The sequence below is a fragment of the Hylaeus volcanicus genome, chromosome 5, assembly GCF_026283585.1.
Source record: "Hylaeus volcanicus isolate JK05 chromosome 5, UHH_iyHylVolc1.0_haploid, whole genome shotgun sequence".
In the NCBI taxonomy this organism is placed as follows: domain Eukaryota; kingdom Metazoa; phylum Arthropoda; class Insecta; order Hymenoptera; family Colletidae; genus Hylaeus; species Hylaeus volcanicus.
In genome coordinates this window covers 4,962,093-4,976,176 of record NC_071980.1, presented here as the reverse complement: position 1 = coordinate 4,976,176, position 14,084 = coordinate 4,962,093, and the positions used below count along the sequence as shown (strand labels likewise).

The following is a 14,084-nucleotide window of genomic DNA, read 5'->3' as shown; positions in this document are numbered from 1 at the left end:
TCGACTCTCTTTGTGTGATATTAGGCAGGTATACATTTACTACGTGGTCGTTGACGTGTTTTCTCATCTTTCTACATTTCTACACATCCATACGTCCTCCCTTCTTCCTACGTCTATTTATCGTAAGCTGAAATCAGACCTGGGCACTCTTGAAACTAATAACAGGTTCGTTTATCTTACGATTATTTGAAATTGTTCTAATAATATGTTAATGGTTATTATTAACAATAATATTATTTTGAAGATTATTTGTTTCGTTAAATTTAAGATAAAGTACTTATCTATAAATGACCGTATTGAAAATAATGATTCGAAATAAGTTATTTCAAGTAGTTACTTCTTCCTTTCATTTCAATAAAAACTTGCCCAGGTCTAGCTGAAGTATATAAATATCGTTATGTCTCTTCCATAGATGCTACGAATTCGTCTAACTCCAACCCGATAAGATTTAAGTTCGATGGGGATTCGAGCGAACCCAGAGGTGGTCAAGCTTGGACAGAAGTTCCTCCTAGGGCGAACCAATGGACAGGAGGAAGCCACTGCACCCTTTACACATTTAAATTTAAAACTCCATCCCATGTCGGGTGGCTCCTCCGTTCCCTCGAGTACATACTTCGAGATCGTCAGCATTCAGAACAACGAAAGCATACGAGTTCCACGATCATATCATTTTCGTCTAAATCCGAGGCCTCTGTGCCAAATGGCCCACCCTGTGACAGCACCTGGCTCCTAACCCTCGGTTTCCAAGGATACAAACGGAAAATAACTCTGTTCACGGGGCTTTTCGCGTTCGAGGAATGGCTGTCGTGATGCTCCTCTTATCTGCGACGAGAGATCAAAGGGTACTTCCTCTAGAATCCATTGTACTGTCGACTCGTCTCTTTCCGTTTCTCGAGTATGCGAGGTCGATGCTGCGTGTATCTACTAACGATCTCGAACGCATCCCTTCGTCGTCTGTTTATTTTTTTTATTTTTATTTTTTGGGGGGGGGGTGGTAGAGTGTTAACATTCTTGGAGCTAATTGCGCATGTACGCCAGCAATACAGTGGCCAGAACACACGTCAGAATCAAGGATTTCGATGACGGAACGTTAGGCATGGCTCCGTTACAGTAGTCCGTCAGACACGAGCAGACCTCTTGACGGCCACCGAAACCGCTTCGTTGGTAGCACCTCCCTTTGTAGTTCGACTCGTCCCATCCGCAACCCCTTATCACCCGGCTGTCAGGTGGAACTGTTTGGAACAGTTAAAAACGTTAGAATTTATTCGAGTTTATTTATTATTTATTGATCGTACTACTATCCTATACCAATAACGGATTACATTACTATACTATAGTACGAAAGAGTTGGTTTAGTTTTTTTTATAATACTTCATTCTGGAAAGATGAATTATTTCATCTATTTCTATTCCATTTATTTATCACGCTACTATCCTGTACGAAGGGCAGATTATATTATTATATTATACTACCGTAACGATGAAGTATATTTGAACCACGTTAGTTCCTACATCGTATTAGACGATACCGACTACCATAGCGAGGTGTACACGTATATACTAATCAAGCTATCGTAGCGTGGTCTGCAATACGTGGTGGCTTTCTATAGAATAATGAGGGTGCTGTATTAATCTGGGTTAATGCGGATAGTTTGCCGGGGTAGACTCTTGCATTACCAGTTAGCGTTCTAAAAATTCTGCCAAGCATGCTACGGAACTCATTTTCGTCGTAACCACTAATATTCCGAGTCTACGGTTGGTTAAACCGATTACTCGCAGGAATATTTGCTAAAAGCGCACGTTACACCGCGATAGCGATCCTACGATGAAACCATTTGCGTATTACTTACGTCCATTAACGCTAAACTCGATGACTTGCGTAATCTTTCGGCACATCGTGTACTTTGCGCCGTCCTTGAGATCGGAGCAATCTCTTTTAAGGGCATCCGGAGGATCCTTGTCGGCGCAACGACTGTCGTTGTGACTGTTACATATGTAACACTGCATCCCGTATACCCCTGAAAAATGGTGACATTTCAAAAATTATTCGTCGGTTCAAGGTCGAATTTATGTTCGGGAGCCAAGGCTACTAGTCGAGTTTCAACGTAATCGATAATGGGGTACTTGGGTATTTAAACATTCGAGTACTTGACGGTATTACTTATTTGTATATACTTGTTTGATATGATTAAATATATATATATATATATATATATATTTATTTATTTATTTATTTATTTACTTATGAATTTATTAAATATAATTCCAATAAATTAATCAGACTTCATGGCAACTGTGGTTTATAGTTTAACCAAGTTACTGATAAGTGGGGTCAACGTGAAGCATAAACAACGGAGCGATAAAACGAGGGGATCAGCAGACAATTCCTGAACAGCTACGCTTAGAAGCACCTTATGTTTGTATGCTAATGTTCTGTGTTAACATGTGTGTGTATTTATGTAGGTCGATTTAATAATTTCGAAGTGTTTTCTTTTTTTTGATAAAATTCCAGAAACGTGTCCATTCTTTTCAGACGGAGGATCATTCAATGATCAATTTTCAATTTTCAATTTTAACATTATGAATATTTTGTATGTTTTTCACATTCGCATATAGTAAAATTCATCTAACGACCACGTTTAAACTTAATAAGCATTTCATCCACCTATTCCAATACAGTTTTCACCGGTTTAATACCAAATAAACGCTTGCTTCTCCTGTGCTTCAACGGTCATAAAAATCGTAGACGGTCGAGTTTATCGTTAAAACTGTAGATTCCGATGGTGGAAAGGTTCATCGTCCCTGTGACCCTACCGTGATATAAAAATCAATGCCCCAGAAAGACAACGGCGATAAGTTTGCTCCGCTTGTCTCCACACTCTAATCTTGTTTCTGCGATCATTCATAGCCCCATATCATTGCAGAGTGGTGCAAGAAGAGTCTAGGGTTTTCCCTTATAATTACTCTCTAGATTATGGTTACATAGTTAGCGTTTCACCTGAGGTGCTAATTAGATACTTCATGTATCCAGGAAAGTTCGATGGGTGGAGCCTATTTTTCGAGTACTACGCTTTCCAACCATTTACCTCGACTAATCAGACAATCGTAATATTGCACACTTCCGTGATCATTGTTAAATCGGTCGCGATACTAATACTGCCGCTCGGACACTCGACATCTCTCGAACGAGGAAGTAGCATGATCCACTTTCAAGCATATCATCCCTACATCTATGAAACTCCGTGAAAAGTAACAGGTATCGAAAATATAATCAGCAATGCTCCGGATGATCATTATATACATTCTTTCGCTCAAATTTTGTCATTACGAGTCGTTATAGTCGTTATTATTGCCACGAAACCTGCGTGAAAAGAAGTATGACGTAAGTCTAGGGTGTTGTCTGTTTTGAATTTCCCTGTTGCCGAGGGTAGCCCAAGGCGGAAACTAGGTCTGAGAGAGGGACACGGGAATCGATAGTAGGTAGTCTCGCACACCAACCCCTGACGATCGTTGAACCTCGAGAACCCCCACACGGGATGTGTGTTGGTTGGAAATTTCAATAAGTGTTTTTTCCATGGAACCATAATTTCATGTTCGCTCTAAATCGATGATCGATTGGCATGGATAAGATTAATATAATTTTGAATTCTATTTCAACCACGAATGGGATTACTTATTCATGGTTGACCTACATTTGGAAATTTTGGCGTGGCAACCAGCTGGAGCAGAGGCGGACAAAATTCTACCTTTTATACGTCTACAAAATTAAATTCAAGAAATGTTTTAACGTTTTGATATTTACTAATAGAGGTAACCGAAGAGCGAAAATATTAGAACCATTTTTAAAAGTGTTTCGTGTATGTTATAGAACGCTAGAAAGATTTTACTGTTACCTATATGTATGTTATATAATTGTAATTCGGAAGCAACTAATCTTCTGCGATTTCTCGTACCGAACGTGGCCAGAGATGAAAATTCCTATTGATTCAAGCCTTCCTTTCCGTATAGCGGTCTTCCATTCCATAAAATAAAATTACTCCTCACTTTGCGAAACCCAAAGAGTAACCTTTCATACGCCATACAAAACTATAACCGATACCAGCGCAAAAACACCCCATAAGTGTAAGATTGCGCACTATTCCAACCAACGGTAGCAAAGTTTAATATCGAACTGTTCCAGGTTCACGAAAGCACTTTTCGGGGCGGCCATATGGGATTTGTGACAGACTCGGCGACGCCTGGACGCTTACCATAATAACCGAGAACGACCATGAGGCAAACGACGAGGACGTGAGCACACTTCATGTTCGGGTGGTATCCTTGCACGATTAACGGGTATATCCTTCAACGTTTCGACGGACCCGTTTGCGATGGCGGCCGTTTAAGTGTTGCACGCGACCAGGAGGGTGAGAACTGGTGGGAACGAGAAAGAAAGAGAGAGAGAGAGAGATAGAGAGAGAGAACGACCGTTTCAGGGGTTGGCGAGGCCAACCATTCGGCCTCGAGAGCTGCTGATACACTGTTCACGCTCACGGTACCTCGCTCGATCCACTTTCAGCGCAAGCCCGCGACTAAGGCGACGATGTTCGCCAGCACCGAGCGGAACCGCGAGAGTACGTGATTGCGCGCGTGGAACATAGCCGATGGGAAGACGGGGCGAGACGCGCGCTTTAAAACGGGCTTGTCAAACGAACGAAGCCCAAGGCCCAAACCATCTAGCCGATGGTAGGGACAGTTTCGACGCTGATACCCTGATCACCGATAACGACTCTGTCCGAATCTTATCAATGTCGGTGGATTTGATCGATTATTCAATGAATGTTCAATCCCGATTCAGAACATTATCAAATTAATACTCCTTGTGATAGTAAATATTTGTAGGGAGACAACCAAGAGAAAAGAATTATTTATTTTACAAATTTACATTGATTATTGTTTCAACCTCTGGAGATGAGGGGAGATTCCATGGTAGCTTTCACGGCTGAATCAATATTTTGGATGGACCAAGGAGAAGGGATGCTGTCTGAGATTGATTTTTGCTGTATTGCAGTGGTGGATTTGTATTTTATTTTGGCTGCATAAGAATGGTCCCGAGGAGAAATTCGGTCGATAGGGGAGGGTTGGGTAAGATGGTAACCAGTCTGTAGACTTAGAAGGTGATTCTGTAACAGGTGGCCAAACTTTAAGAGAGCATTGTGTTTGCTTTAAGGACACTCGAGGAGGTAAAGAAAATATTTTCTTTTTTTAACCAAAAAATTATTGAATACACTTTCATGCGTCCTTTCCCCCTTAACTTCCCCACGAACGAATCTTCTCCATCTGCATTTGCAGATGAGATTCGAACCGTCCCAGTTTCCGCCGATCGTCCTGTATGAAGCCTTCCAAATTTCATTCCACTCGGATGGAGAAAGGAATCGTCGAGTATCTTAACATGCCAGCGGGCAATGTAGAGTAAGCAGGATGTCTTTTATTCGCTGATAACAAAAAAGTACGATTGTTTTGACGGGTAAGGCAGGACTGCACGTTAAATGGGGAAGGCCGTGGGCGGTACGAAGAGCTTTATGTTCAAATGGAGCGTAAAGTGGCGGTTTGGAACACTGTAAGTGGATAATATCCCTTTTCCTGTGACACACTGAACGTCGCGAAATGTCATCGAAGCTCGTGTAATATGTCGCACGCGAACAATATGCGGAAAAGGAATGTGGAAGGTACGCTGCCAAGTTGTCAGTAAACTTCTTCTATGTCATCCGCCATAACGTAACGTGTTTCGTTTCTTATAACGATGGAAACTGATTGCAGACAGATCATCGAATTACATAATTAACGTATTCATCAATTTGATGTAGAAAGGCGCAAACAATTTTCCATTGTTTTTAACAAAAAGTTTATAATCAATGTTATTTATATTCAACAAATTGGCGTGCACAATTGATAAATGTTCCGATGACAAGCAACATATGTTAATTTCTTTTATGTATCACATTTACGAGTTCAATTCTCATCGCACCTCGCTTGTCGCAGCTAGCATTTAACATATTTAACAACACAGCGAGTCCCTGACACGTCTTCGATCATTACATTCTACATGGTAAGTATTATATTTGGTTTGCGTGTTTCGTAGACCAGTGGTTAAAAAATCTTTCTTTTTAATAGAATAAATAAAAGGTGTATCGTGTATTTTTCTCACGATAGAAGATATAAAAATTAAATAAAATTCAACAATAAATAAATAAAATACAAGTCTGAATGAGTTAAGATTTGTGTATCGATCAAGAAATTGGTGAAACTGTTTAGCAACTTCGTGGCACGAGAATCGATTATTGTAATACCTAACAGCCCCATTCTCGATCGAAACAACGATACACCGATCATGTTTGCAACGTTCACACCTGAGAAGCTTTCGCGCCGAGGAAAGCGAGGAATTGATAAATTAAACGCCAATCTCCGCGACGTTTATCAATGAGTTTAGAACCGCGTTGAATTACATAAATATTCTTATGTATTACAAGTCAAATAGGAAACAGAATTTCTCACACCCGGTATATCGTCGTTTTCCAAGGTACACTATAACCTTTCACGGGATATTGTTCCACTCACAAAACCTATGGCACACGTCATCATCATTAATTAAGCAATACATTTTTTACATTATTGCAATTTTATTTCCCAGCATCGAAATATTTGAACGTTTACATGTTACATGTAACACGTAAAATGTAACATTCGATTCAGTTACTACAGAGACTGACGATGTATACGTGTTAAAAATCGACCGATAAGGGAACAACATAAACAAACGATGCGGATGAAACTGAATACGCTGCAAGTATTGTTGTTCTTGTTCGTTTTCCAAAGAGGTAAGGTTCAGGACGTAGATACCACGTTTGTCGATCGTAGATAATGCCAAATGAGTACTTGTCGAGCGAAGATGAGGCAGTGGCTCGGTACATAGGAACGTAGTAGCCTACCTCGGATAACAGTAGAAAATATTAACATAAAATGTTCGCTGCCGAATTTCTTCCTCCCTGTTCGATCAGGAATTAAACAAATATTTTTAAGAAAAAGAATTCCCTATTTAATATTTTTATTTTTCGCCGTTTGTACATCTTATGTGCCGTCGGTACACGCAAGAAGAAACCAGAGCCATCAAGTGTTATCAGTGCAATAGTAAAGAGGACGCGGACTGCGCTATCGATAGAGTACATATAAAGTACCTGAAGCCATGTCTACCCTCGCAAAGATTCTGCCGTAAAGCTGTATACATATGTGAGGGCAAACTTATGATATTACATCTTAATTTCCTCTGAGAGATCATTTTAATATTCATTCATTGCTGAGTTCCTACAGCGATCGTTTCGGCGCACGGTGAACTCGCAATGGCACCGCGTGCGCTGAAACGATGGTTGACCTATCCCATCCATAGAAATATGACGTCCGACGAACACTGATCCATTTTATGTCTCTGCTTATTTAATTCTGTGAATTTTCAGATTACATCACGGATTCCCACGAGCACATAGTCGTTCGCGAGTGCGCGAAATGGCGCAACGCCGACACAGAATGTTATAGAGGTCGTTATCCGCGCGACAGTTATCAATTCGTTTGCGAGTGCCACGGTGCAGGATGCAATCGGTCCGGGAGATCATCGCCGAAGACAACGATTTTTCTTTACGTTCTGTGCCAGCTAGTGCTCCTTCTAGTGTCAAGTCCCACTTGACTCCGTGAACCGTTAACATAAGTATCAACAACGAGGCAACAAGGACCAATATTTGGCAATGACGAAACAAGCGTTATTTATGTACATCTAGTCTTAGAGTCACCTTCGCAACCTGGCAAATGTGACGATTAAATTTAAATTGAAATCCACCGTGTCGATTACAGGAACGTGTATGATAATTTCTTTCTCAAGCGAAAAGCCGTCGGAGCAATACAAAAAATATTATAATGCGAGTTATTTTATTAATTCTGATTAATTAATTAATCAATTAATTATTAAAACAGGATGGTAAATGTAAGGCTAGGATATATCCTTCAGTGCATGATCAATCTAGGAACATGCAATTATATTACAAAATTATTGACGAAGATCAAGTGATTATTTTATTATATTATTTGCATATATTGTATGCACGCATGATTAATGGATTACCAGGCACGATTAACTGTAAAGAATGACAAATGATCGATGTATGGTTGCAAATTACCCATCGAATTTATGATCGCCACTTTATGATCACGCTAAGTAATCACTGGCCAACTCCGTTCTGTAGTTATACAATTTTTAATTGTCGGTAGAGAGCAATCTTTCGCAGTGACACCACGAGGTTACGTTAGACATAAACCATTTATTTATGAGAGCTAAACGCTCGCTCGCATTCATCGCATCTCGAGCAACGAATAAGGAGTGCCGTCGGTTTTTTATCGAACGCGGGACAAAGCGATCTTTTTTATCAGTGTTGGCACAGGCCCAAGCGAAATTTCACAGTAGTCCAGAACGACCCCAGTAAGTGTCGATTATACGTCTATTTATGCTTTGAATGTTGCTGATTTTGGACATTCCGTAAACAGTACGCACGTGGTACGTACATTCCATGCATCTGTAATATCGTTAAGCGTAGCATAGATTACGTGGAAGTTGTTTCTGTATTGTAATGGCTTCCAGGACGATGTGCCAAAGCTTCGATAATTCAAATTTATTTCCGTAATAATACATTTTCTATTTTCTAAGTAGGCATCGAGATCCTCTAGTTTGAATCCTTTAAACAATCCTTTAATTTTCAATATTATGCGTGCCACGACAATATGTCGAGACAGTTTCAACGATTCATATTTATCGTATCTATAATTGTAATTCCCGGAATACCCTGACAGAAATATACGGATTAATATAATTCCTGACGCGATAAAATGTATGTGTCACTCCTATTCAGCTGGCCTAGCCCCCTGTGGACTTTACGCGTCACCAATATCCGGATGACGTGGCAGTCGACGTCTTAATGACCACGAAGCAAGTTGTCCAGCCACTCCCATCGGACCCACCGCGAATTAACAAGAACAATCGTTCGACAAACGGTATTCCGACCCATTCGCCCACGTCATCCGTATTGTTCCCGACGGTTTGATGGCACCTTCCCTCGCAGGAACATTTGGACGACGTCGACTGATTTATCTGCGTGAGGAAAGTTTCTATCCGCGACTCCTAATGTCTTCCCTCGGCGTGTCCTCTCGGAAACAGGATACTTCTCACTCTGGAAACGGTCCCACGCAACCAGAGCCAAAGTAATCGCTAACATGCGTATGTACGTGAAACAAAATGGCTCCTGTACCTCCTAAGGGTGAGCGAGGCGCCAAGGATGCGTAAAGTCTATCGCACACGAGCGTTTCATTCGGAGTTTTGCTACTGCCAATGTCTCAGCAGTTTGGTCAAAGAATGGCTCTGTTCGTCAAAGCCTGGAACCGTAAGGTCTTTCACCTTGATGGTTCGTCTCTTTAGCATTCTCTAACTAGGCATCGAGATCCTCTATCTTTAATCCTTTGAGCAGTCGGTAATAGAAAGCTCCCTGTCGGCAAGGCTCTGTAACGTAGGGCATTCTGTTGGTAAGACAAGTTGCTCGGCAGATAGTGAAGCATGCTCCGTCGATGAAGTTTATAGCCGATCATTGTTCCGCATTATCGGTAAGCCAGATCAAAAGAACTTTTTGAAGAACTGCCATGAGAAATTGATCTACATGTTGCTCCACATTTCGGGGAACGTTCTCTATGTCGAAAACCACCCTTAAATGAAACAGAATTTGACGTATCGAAGCTACTATTCTTTACAATCTTTTCCTAGATATAGATGCAATATTTTATAGAAATTCTGGTGAAATCGATGCGAACCACTTTTCTTTTGTCAGTAGCAAACCCCATGCTGGTGTGCCACGTCCCTAAAGGCGGAGGCTCGGTAAGATAAGAAGAGGCAGTTGGAAGCTAAGGCCTCGTAAATGTCTTCGCATCGCGTGGCGGATAATAATGTTGCCGAGGGCTGGCTGCGTCCAAGATACTTCGCAAATGTAGGTGGTGCGCACGGTCGTTCTTCCTCGTCCTTCATCGTTCGCAACAGCGTCTCCGACCCGCCTTCGTCGATGGTATTATTACTATTTGGGTCGCGGCAATGTGGCGCCGAGCATCCTGACGCTCTACGGACACTTTTCACCAGCCACACTTTCATTATTTGCGCGTCGACGATTCCTGCTTTCGAACTGCCGTCGGTATTTCCAGGAACGCGCGCACGTGCTCGTTTCCTGATCGAACATTTCGAAAACGGAGGGAATAACCTTTCTGGTATCGAAACGTCGAAGAAACGTTCCCAGGCACGCGAATCCTTGCTCACGAAACATTTGCTTGTATTCACAGGTGGGAGTGGGAGAATTCGGATACCTGGAATACTTAAGAAAATGACCACTCAGCTTGAGAATTTAAGCAGTTTATCATCAGAAACATTTTTATTTCATTATTAGAATTAATTGTAAATAATTCATAATTCAATCAATTAAGTCAATTAGTTTGTTCCCCCTCCATCAAAGATACAGGTGTGTGTATGATATCGACTCTTTTCTTATTTCTCGTGCTTCGTAATCGATTGCTTTGAAAAATGATTTAGTGAACTATTGTAATGGTTCTACTCGTTACTGTACCACGTTTCGACCAATTAGTCGAAACTTCGTTTGCTAATGAGTGGCGTAAAAACCCTCGTTGGTTCGAAAGTCATTGATTGCGCGCGAAAACGATACTTAGCGCGCGTTGAACGTATGCCAAGGTTGTTATCTGCATTATAGGGCGTCTCCTCCCCCTCGTGGATGACCCGTTACTACTTACAATAATGGATACCACAACGCTGACACTTCCACGGGGTAAGATTTATCGGTTGTGTCATGATGGCTCGTACTGTGACTTACGAAAAAGATGCTTGGGTCGTCGTAAGCATTAATCAGACGCGATTCTTGGCTGTAAATTTGTACGATTTTGAGGACAACTTTCGGACAAGTTTCATAACACACGCACGGGAATCAGCAAATGGATCCACGAGGGGTAAAATGTATTTTTGGTTCAAATAGTAGTTTCCATAATCTCGTTTGTTATTTTTCTTTCGAAGGTAGTATAAACTTAATTCAAACATGTTCTGTAAAGAACTCTTCTCAATAAATTATCACTATTGACTTAAGTTGACATTTTAATGGCGATATTTTTGTACAAAAATTGTAGCTAAGATTACGGGTGAACATTTTTGATTTATTGACTTTTATTTTTAAAGATAAAGATGTGAGAGTAAATTCGGAGCAATGATGCTTGCTGCTTTTTTCTATGATTGTATATCTGTTATTAAAATAATTCTGAAAGCTTACAGTACAGTTTACACTTGATAAACGATCAGGTGATATGAATCATAGCTGATAACAAGTACGTGCCTCGGCTAGTTTCAAGAACTGTGTAACATTCTGAGTATTTTTTCGCCCCACCTCGTACGCGACAGCCATATATCATTCGCGCGATATAAATATGAAAGGTTTCGACGGTGCAGCGCTAGGATAACATTCAACCGACGAGACATTCGACAAATCGTCCAGCGACGTAAAAGATTTCTTGAGTCAGTGTATCTCAACCATTTCTGGCTCTCGACAAAAAAAATTGCATGAGAAGTTTATGATCTCCAGAAGCGACGGCGAATAAATACGATGCTGTATTTCGTTGAGCTGGAGGACTAAGAAGCAACCAGCAAGAAATATAAGCAACAACAAAAATAGAAGTCCACCGCAGGACTCTTGAAAGCCCCCCCAAAAAAGTGTGTAATCTAATTAAAAGGGCGACGAGAAACGGAGAAAAATGAGGAACGATCACGTTTTCACCGAAAATCATTTAAACTGGAAGGGTGAATGGAGAGGGGAGAAGAGACACATTAAGATAGATCAAAATACAGAGCATAATCGCGAGCAGAGAGGAAGGATACCGTGGTGGATTCTCTTAGTAATTGCTAAATCCAAAACTGTGAGCTAGACGGCGTCGTTGGCGTCCTGGATGGGCGCCACGGCGCCGGACGTCTCTCGTTTTCATCCTTCTCCATCTTCGTTCCCTGTCTTTATCAAAACGTGCTGATTCTCGAAAGAACCGAGTCTACGCAACTACGAATCCCAACGTGTTTCCCTGGCATCATAAACAAAATGGCTGGAACACGATTGATGATGTTCCCTGATGTGGTATGGGAAGAGGTTCGAGACGAAATAGCAAGAAATTCAACTTTTTCCCTTCTTCGAGACGTAGACGCTTTAAGTGAGAAAGAAAGAGGTCATAGAGCGAATCGAAGGCGGGCAGAGTGTAATACGATGAATTTTTATCGCGCTGTTGAATCGCACAGCGAAATTATATCGGATAGGATCGTATCGGGATACATCATAAACGCGAACGCAAAAGTAGAACGATTCTGGTTGAACGGTTGATCGAACGTTCGAAGAGCTGAGTTGTTTACATGAAGTGACTGGGGATATTACTTTCGACCCAAATTGGCTCGCAAGGGGGATTTTCAAGTAGAACAATAGGGGAGAATTGGGGGAGGAGGGGTGGATGTAGATTCCTGTGGTTGCTCGTGGGGATAAATGTGTTTATTCTGTGTCAACGTTCCATGGTAAGTTGAAGGTCTTCTTCAGGATTGTATACATAAAGAATTAACGAAAGCCTGATTATAAAGTTAAATTAGAATACATGCTTGAATTAAAGCGATTATTGGTACGTTAAAAAGTAACTGCAAGCGTGATAATTTATGTTCTACATCGTTCTGGAAATTATAGCATTCCTCTGTAACAACATGATTGTTCATTGGACACAAGAAATTCCATAAATTCAAGTTTAATGTCGTCGTCATTGTTGAATCACTTCTCGTTAAAGATTTCTTGTTAAAGTAGTCTGGTATAACTTAAACGAGCTATGAGTTGGAACAAGAATTGCTCAACTGACTTTAACAGACAATAAATAAAATACATTACATGCAATTTAGCTATGTATCGTATTATCATGATCTTTAACTTGTATTGCTTCTGGTAATCTTACAAAGTAAGTTGATCTCTGCTCATCGTCGTGATTATAACCGTCGCAGACCGTGAAAATCTGGTTTGTGTACTACTACGGACGTCGGCGGGTCTAGTTAGGCTAATAGACTATTAACGTTCTACGGTGTGTCCACGCTTTCCTCCCCTCGTTAATTGCCACCACCGCGATTTATAAGGTATCCTTCAACTCGGCTCGCTGCTTCGACGAGGAATTGCATTCAGAATTCGTATCAAACTGTATTCGCTCGGTGCATTCTCCACGTGAAACGAAGGTATCGAAGGAAGTATCGCGTTAATTCAGCTATCGTTATTCTGATCGTTGTATGGGAGGGTTTACACGACTAAATAGGCCAGCTCGGGGGCAACATTTTTGGCGCTTACGCGGTGCAACAGGTGCATATATTGAAAATTATGCAAATATTGGTGGGGCTGGCAGATGGTCGAGTCGCGGGACCAGGTGCATTGTTGTTCTGTTGCCCTAAGTGTCACAATTATTACAGTCATTACAATCATCATAATAGTCACAATGGTTATAATGGTCACAATCTCACAATCGTCACAATAATCATAGTAGTCACAATAGTTATAATGGTCACAATGTCGCAACAGTCACAATTATTGTAGCCTTCACAGTAACTGTCTGATTACCCCATTTTTCATTAGACCATGCGATTGACACACGTAGAGTCACAACAGTAAATGCGTCGCTATTCTACAACCATAGCACAAGCATCATAATTATCGCAATCATCACAACCGTCACAATCATTCCAGTCATTCCATTAAACATCCAATCGTCCCATTTCCCCATCAGATATGGCCAATCCCTACAAAAATGTCCCACCATCCCTTCCACGCTCCCTCGAGACGCAATCGTTTGGGGTGAAACGTGAAATTAGCTAGTTGTCCAAGAATTGGCATCCATATTCCGGCGCGGCGTTTCCAGGAAAGTAAAGTAACCATGTGTACACAGTGCGCACCGTGGCAATTCGGATGAGACACGTTG

The 14,084-nt window shown here is 41.2% G+C and overlaps 1 protein-coding gene across 1 annotated transcript; it reads right to left on the bottom strand.

Annotated features, from left to right (window-relative positions):
* Positions 1-881: 881 nt before the first annotated feature.
* LOC128876094 (uncharacterized) lies at positions 882-4,602 on the bottom strand. The gene is made up of 3 exons (XM_054122182.1): positions 4,250-4,602; positions 1,850-2,017; positions 882-1,232 (listed from the first exon to the last, which is right to left on the bottom strand). The coding sequence occupies exons 1-3, from the start codon at positions 4,302-4,304 to the stop codon at positions 1,018-1,020; spliced, it is 438 nt and encodes a 145-aa protein (XP_053978157.1). The 5' UTR covers positions 4,305-4,602; the 3' UTR covers positions 882-1,017.
* Between the last annotated feature and the right edge of the window lie 9,482 nt (positions 4,603-14,084).